Source organism: Euprymna scolopes, chromosome 39, assembly GCF_053919585.1.
Source record: "Euprymna scolopes isolate OS-2025 chromosome 39, ASM5391958v1, whole genome shotgun sequence".
Classification (NCBI taxonomy): Eukaryota; Metazoa; Mollusca; class Cephalopoda; order Sepiida; family Sepiolidae; genus Euprymna; species Euprymna scolopes.
The window spans coordinates 16064656-16072007 of record NC_136520.1 but is presented as its reverse complement, the minus strand read 5'-3'; the positions used below and the strand labels follow the sequence as shown (position 1 = coordinate 16072007).

Here is a 7352-nt window from a genome sequence, read left to right as displayed (position 1 = left end):
GTGACATATATATGTATATATATAGTCACATATATATATATATATATATAGTGACATATATATATAGTGACATATATGTATAGTCACATATATATGTATATATATATAGTCACATATATATAGTCACATATATATATATATATTAGTCACATATATATGTATGTATATATATATATACACACACCCACACGTGTGAAGTAAAACCCCGGGATACGGCAATACAAATAACTAACAAAATAAAGTCCAGTATATAACAAACACACACATATACGTGTGTGTGTAGATGTATATATATACACTAGAACCCCGGATTACGGTGGTTTTAGGATACTTTTTTGAAGGTTACGATGTAGAATACGAAGTTTTCGCTCCCTGGTTACGGTATTTATCTCACCTTTCAATGTTATTTGATGAAATACATGGGTGTTATATACTGTACTGTATTTTGTTAGTAATTTTTAATTCCGTATCCCGGGGTTTTACTTTACATTTATCTATACATAAACACACACACGTGTGTGTGTGGATATATATATATATATATATATATATATATATATATATATATATATACACACACACACACATGTATATGTATGCATAGTTATATATATACGCATACATATCTGTCTCGCTATCGGTTCACAAAATACTTGAAACCAACAATTTTAAATAAACATTTCTCGCTTTTAATACAAACGAACTCAAATATTTTTCCATTTTATTCCTCCTCCTCGTGACAACTCATATCAGTAGGAAGTTCAAAGACTGGCTACTCGTATGGTATTGAATCTGCCATACGAAACCACTCAAGAAGCTTCAATTTGTCAATCTTGAACGTCGAAGATTACACGGTGTTTTCATTTGAGCTTTCGATATCCCCCAGAACCTTTTGCACCAGGAAGATGGTCTACGCGATATTTAAAAAAAAATTCACCGTTAATTTCGATTGAGCTGAAGATCTTAAAAACGGTGAAGCAATTCTAATATGAAGTTTGGTGCGAGGCGCCTTTCTTTCGTGTACATTTTTATCAGTCTTTTTCTACATGATATCGGAAGCATACGTGACTTCGTTTTTGCTAAATTTATTGAAATATAATTACACTTTCACAATATATGCTCCATTCTAAATAGAGCAAGGCAACAGACTACCCTGAATGAAAGGCGTTTTCGTCTAAGTAGGAAGGGACGTGTGACGTTTATGTTGATTCGGATGAAGATTAACGTATTATTTCTATTTTGTTTAAAACGAACTACAAAAATTTTTAATTTGAAAAAAAAAACAAAAAAAAAACAAAAAGAAATATCAGCTAAAGACACTGTAAACTGGACAGATAATGGGACCTTAGTGAATGTCGATGCAATTTTAGCTTATTCGCCTGTTCAATGAAAATTACGGAAGAGTTCCAGCCTTTTTCTTTTTTCCTCAAAAAGAAAAAGGCTTGTGCGCTGATATGTCAGCACAGAAAAAAGACAGTTTTATATAATTAACTGAGAATCAACAAGCAAAACATTGAAATTTCAATAAACGATAGAAAGTTTTATTTTTCCAGCGATCTGTAGAGTTTCGAAGGATTAACAGTAAGCTTTGCAAAATTTGAACATTTTAGAAAAACAAGTAATGTTCGATATTCACGTCAAACAGTCAAGGACATGTCATCAGATCCGCTATGATTTTCTTTGATAGGGACAACCCTTCCGACAGACTTAGCACACTAATAAAATAGGGAAGGGGGAAGAAAAATATTTATTAAAGTAGAGGTCACAGAAACATTAAAATAAAAATGAAAACAAAAAAAAAATGAAATGGCATTACCGACTTTTCTAAAATTTCCGAGAAAATGTTTTTGAAAAATGTTACTACTTCCAATTAAGTTTAACGACGTTCTTTTTCACTTAGCTGAATTTGTTTAATGTCTTTTTTTTAAAGTCAACAATCAGACTTAAGATATGAAAATGTTGCTTACGGTATCACTAAGTTTGAGAGCAATGTACAGTCAGATTTCAGCTTTTTTTAAAGCCCGAAATTAGCCATCCCCCAATGACAGCTATTCTTGATTGACAATTTTTGCTAAGTGAAATTTACGAAAAAAAAAAAGTCTTGAAATAAAATTTAGTTTTAAGTGTTTAAAGCAGACAAAAGGGAATTAGAGTTTAGTCTAGTACAATCAGTTCTTGTATATGTTATGCTTGTTTTAGATTTCTAACTTGCGTTTAAAAATGAAAATGCTTTTATCTATAGAAAGCAAACAGGCGTGTGCGTGAAATTTTTAACCGATAAATTCTTAAACTATTTGACCCGTAAAACTTAAATTAACAGGAAAACGACATACACAAGTTGTTCATAACGAATAAAATCTTCCTTTAGATGCAACTAAAAATGCAAAAATGTTTAAAATTGCGATATTTTATTACTATTGCGTATGCGCAAATTTAGTAATACTTTTAAGTGTTTAATTTCAAATCTTTCTCTGTCGATGGCTAAATGTTTCGGTTCTTGACACACAAGGCATTTTTTCTTCAAATAATATATATATTAGGTACAATAATATTCAAGAAAAAATATGACTGCGATAATACGAAATCTACATAAAATGTCTAAGCATATTTTATGACCGAGCGAGGTCGGGCACGCCCCGCTAATTTAAAAAAATTAAAAAAAAAAATTTAAAAAAAAGCGATGGAAGTAATTTGTTTTTTAAACGATACGCTTTTATGCTTTATACTATCCACAATCCCCACTTCACAAAAATGCTAGGAATTAAAGAAAATACTAAAAATAAAAAGAAATAACTTGCTCAGCAGAACAATAATGAGCTTAATAGAAAAAGAAAAGTTGTTCATCAAGACAAAAAAGCTGAAATAGGATTGTTAATCAAGGTTAATAGGGATTGTAACAAGAGATCGAACGTGATGTCAATATATTTTGACTTTATGAATATTTTTGGGCGAATTCAAATTCTGCGGAAGTTCACGAAATTAGGGACAGTCTCGAGTTTGCGTCAATTAAAGGTTGTGTTAATACAGTCGAAAGTATGCAGATAGAGGAACTGAGGTCACCGACAGACGGAAATTGGAACCGCTTGTATGGGTGGCTTTCTGCAATGGCAAAAGTTATTTGCATTTTTTGGATTTCTCGGCCGTTGGAGAAGCAAGGGAAAAGAATACTTATAAACGTGAAATTGTAAAACTAAGAACAACGTTTCCATAAATCTTTGTATAATTTAAAGTTATGCCAGAATCCAAGAATTGCTGATTCATAACAAACCCTAGTCAAACTAGTTGAAATGTAAACGATTGTAAATATTTGATAGCAATCAGCTGAATATTGAGTGTAGCAACAATTATTGGGAACGTTAAACTAGAAACGTAGAAATAAATAGATATAATTATGCAATTTTACAGCTATGTATATAGAAAAAAAACTATTCAACAAGACATTTATAGGGACAAGGAGAAAGTAACACCGTTTGAAGTCAGGAGGCATAATGTTGATGGCTTAAACAAAGCAGAGACAGAAAAGACAACTAATATCAAAATCCTGTGTACGATAGAAACGACACTGGATTTTAAAGAACAATTTTAGTAATTGTAATAGCCACCAGACTCAAAGAATTTCATAAACGACCGCAAAAAAAAAAAAAAAAAAGGGGGGGATTAATTAGCGGGTGAATGTCTGATATTCTATAGGATGCTCCATTCTCAGAAAAATTATGAAAACTAAAAAAAAAAAAAAAATAAAAGCACATAGAAAAAGCTGGTTAGTCGCTATCGACTAGTCTGGAATCCTTACCAAGGAATTCTGGAAAAAAATCCTTTAGTATATCCTGAAAACGGCAGTCAACATAGCACCATTAACCCCCCCCCAAAAAAAAAGATAAAGTTGAAATGAAAAAGTCAGTCATTATTTAAAAGTTTGAAACAAGCGGTTTTTGTAGGAACGTAGTTGATTATTTCAGACTTAAAATTTTAAAATAGGCTTACAATAACAATATCCCTAAGCCCGAAAGTAGGATTTGAATAACCTTTAAAGTCTGAAAGTATCAGCCACCTTTATTTGATGGAGGACCAAGTGGAAAAATACAGGATATACAGTAATTTACTTCTATCAATAAAAGTTGATTCCTTTTGTTACGAAGTAATTGTAGAAACCAAAACCTTTATCTGAAGTAACTGAGAAAATGAAGTATGCAATTACTTTTCTAAGTAATTAAACTAATCCTTTCTGTACATAAATGGTAATTCATTCAAATCTAATTAGATTATCTTGCTAAAATTGAAAGGAATTTCACTTATATTTTAAATGACCAAACCTTATTTTTTGCTCATGAAATTAAAGAAAAAAATTGTATACGCGAGTTTTGTTTTGTTATTCGGGGGGGGGGGGTTCAGCAAAGAGGTAAAGTGTTTTCGGACTACCGTTCTCATCGTAGATGTCGTTTTCGCAACCTTTCTGCCGATATAACCTTCCGAGTTTATTTTATCCAACTCTAGAATTGTACAAAATTTCGACCAAAACGTGTAGCAATATATAAGTAGTAATATGTAGTGTTAGTAGTAAAACTACACAAAACCAGAAAGCCTCTTAATTTGTACCAGAATAGTCCAAACACATGTGCCATAACGGATGGTCTTCTGCAAGTTGAAAATTCAAGTCTTAGCTCGGGCAATACCAATACAATTAAAAATTACTTGACACCATTCATGGCTGATGGAAAAAGCTACCGGTATGGATTAAATAAAGCGTTCCGTTCAGATTTTAAATGTACTCCAAAAACGGAGGATACAGCCAAGAAAAGAGCAGTAGTTAAACTGTAAGTCCCTTTATTTGATCAGAAAATTAAATTTAGCATACGTGATTATTTAAGTGAATTGGACACAGGTTCATTATATGAAGATAATATATACTTCATCTAGTAACAAACTAATTAAACGATTCGTTTTCACTTAGTCTTTCAAATTAATATTGTTTAAAGAAATCGGATTACTTTGTTTTTAAAGTTTTAAAAAGACTGAATATATAGCCATCATATAGCCATTCTTTTGCATGGTCTCGATTTCACTAAAACGAAGGAGGCCATTTGAACAGACTTGCTTAACGATGGACAAATACACGTTTAGTTTTATAATAGATTGAAATACAAACTTTAATATTAAAAGTTAAAAACCTGAATACTGCAAAACATCTAACAAAATAAAGTATACAAATACGTGAAATTTGTTAATAAAACGGTTTAATCTTGTTCGGGATTTTCGGTCTGTTGCTCCGAATCGGTCGGTTTCGCAACATTTCGGAGAAACGCGACGGTTGCATTCCAGCCTTGTCGAAAGAGAAAAGTTTGATCGTCATTTCGGAAATCGAGGTCTTGCGGGCCTATATGTCTGCACAAAATGCCGACGGTGCGATCGTAGTCAGATTCGGGAAGATCGATAGTCGTAGATGCGCTGGCATCGAAGACAGCACCGAAATAGGAAGGCAGGTCCACGATGTCATCTTTGTTGTAACTGGAGTATTCGTTTAACAAACTCAGAAGTTTTACCTGAATAAACAAGTCGAAAATTTCCGGTGGGAGAGTAGTTTCAGATTCTGAGAGAGCATATAGAAAGGTCGTTAGACCTTGTAAATTTTTTCCGATTTCTGGAAATAATAGACGGTCCGATTTTGTGAACGATTTGTCAGCAAAGACGGTTTTAGCGAAAAGTTCAACAGGAATATTGCCGTGGTCATCTTTAAGGTTAACAGCAGTGGAGAACAAATTTCGGCAAGCTTTTTGTAGCAGAGTGAATTTATGAACTAAAGCGGTTTGTTTCTGGATATTGGTCTTGTATTTTAAACCAAGTGTTGTGCGTGGAACTCTCAAGTCGGCGTTCATCGATTGAAGGCGAACAACAAACTCGTTGTAGCGATTCTCCTGGCGTTTATCTATTGGGAAAAATCCGAGGGTCTTCGGGTTTTTGGAATCGAACGCCTGGGCCGTAAAGAAATCCGTCGGGTCCTCCAATTTATTCAGAAGAGAATTCTCTTCATCCATTGAAAGCAACCATCCATCGAAGCAATGAATCGGATAACTACAGATTACAGCACCATTGACGTAATAGCATCTTTCATCGGACATGATGTACGTTTGCGGGTTGAATATGCCCGGTGTAGATATTGCCATGAAGAGAGCTTGTTTAATGGTCAGCTCTGGGGTGGTTTTCGGGTGGCAGTATTCGAGCGCCATGTTATCGACGTTCGTAACAACAAGACACAGTTCGGTGGCAGTTTCTTTGTAAAAATCACGGAAGGTCACATCAGATTCAAAAGACTTCGATTCTAAGATCTCGTCAAACCAACAGGACGTCTGTAAGCCATAGTTCCAGCCAAAATCTTCAATGTAGCCCTCGGAGAGGTTTTCGTATCCGCTATCGTCATCAATTTGAACATTTACCAAATGCTCGTGGAAAGCGACTTGGAGTTCTGTTGAATCGAGACCGATCGCTAGAAGCGTAGCGTAGATAGCCCCAGTTCCAACTCCGCAGAAACGTTTGATATTTTTCAAGATACCAATCTTCTCGAGAAGTCTTACGGCTCCGGCATAAGAGACGCCTTCTGCACCACATGAGCCAAATACCAAATTTTCGATGTCAAAATTCTGAGTTTCAAGTCCAGCGGTTGACAAAAGTCCGGAAACGGATTTTTCCTCTGTCGGATTTCGTTTTTGCGTTTTGGAAGCAGATGCACCCATGCTGTTCTTGTTCTACGACGACTGAACAGGATTTTGAATGCGATCACTTTTCTGGATGTTTACGTATATTGATTTGTATATATCCTCTATTAGTATGTAGTTTTTCTACCACGTGATATGGTTGAGTTCACTTTAGTAGGATTATGGGAGGAATTGTTTATTTATTTATGTTTTTTTTTGTAAATAATAAGTGAATAAATAAATAAATTAAAATAAAATAAATTAAAAAAGATAATAATAATGATAGTAAATTTTAAGCACCCATAAATAAAAATAATGATAAAAAACAAATAAATAATAAAAGAAGATAAAATAAAATAAAATCTTTTTGTAGATGGATATTGTCAAAAACCTGACCATGACATTCTGACGGTAATTAAACCAAGCAAATCCGATTTTTACCGAAAAAGAGCCCCGGTATGAGGATAAAAACAACAACAATCTTACAAAGCGTTTTGTTAAATCGGAAGCCACGAAAAAACCTTGGCAGACGACAAATAAAAAAAGTCAAATATAAAATGATCAAAGCGAAAATGAAGTTACCCACCTTACGACAACTTATTCAGTCTCCTGGGTGAATAGTTTAATTTTACCAAATAAATAAATAACCTGTTTGACTGTAAC

The 7352-nt window shown here is 33.6% G+C and overlaps 1 protein-coding gene across 1 annotated transcript; it reads right to left on the bottom strand.

Annotated features, from left to right (window-relative positions):
- Positions 1 to 4856: 4856 nt before the first annotated feature.
- On the bottom strand, positions 4857 to 6834 carry LOC145263653 (uncharacterized). The gene has a single exon (XM_080120526.1). The coding sequence runs from the start codon at positions 6726 to 6728 to the stop codon at positions 5235 to 5237; it is 1494 nt and encodes a 497-aa protein (XP_079976652.1). The 5' UTR covers positions 6729 to 6834; the 3' UTR covers positions 4857 to 5234.
- Positions 6835 to 7352: the final 518 nt, after the last annotated feature.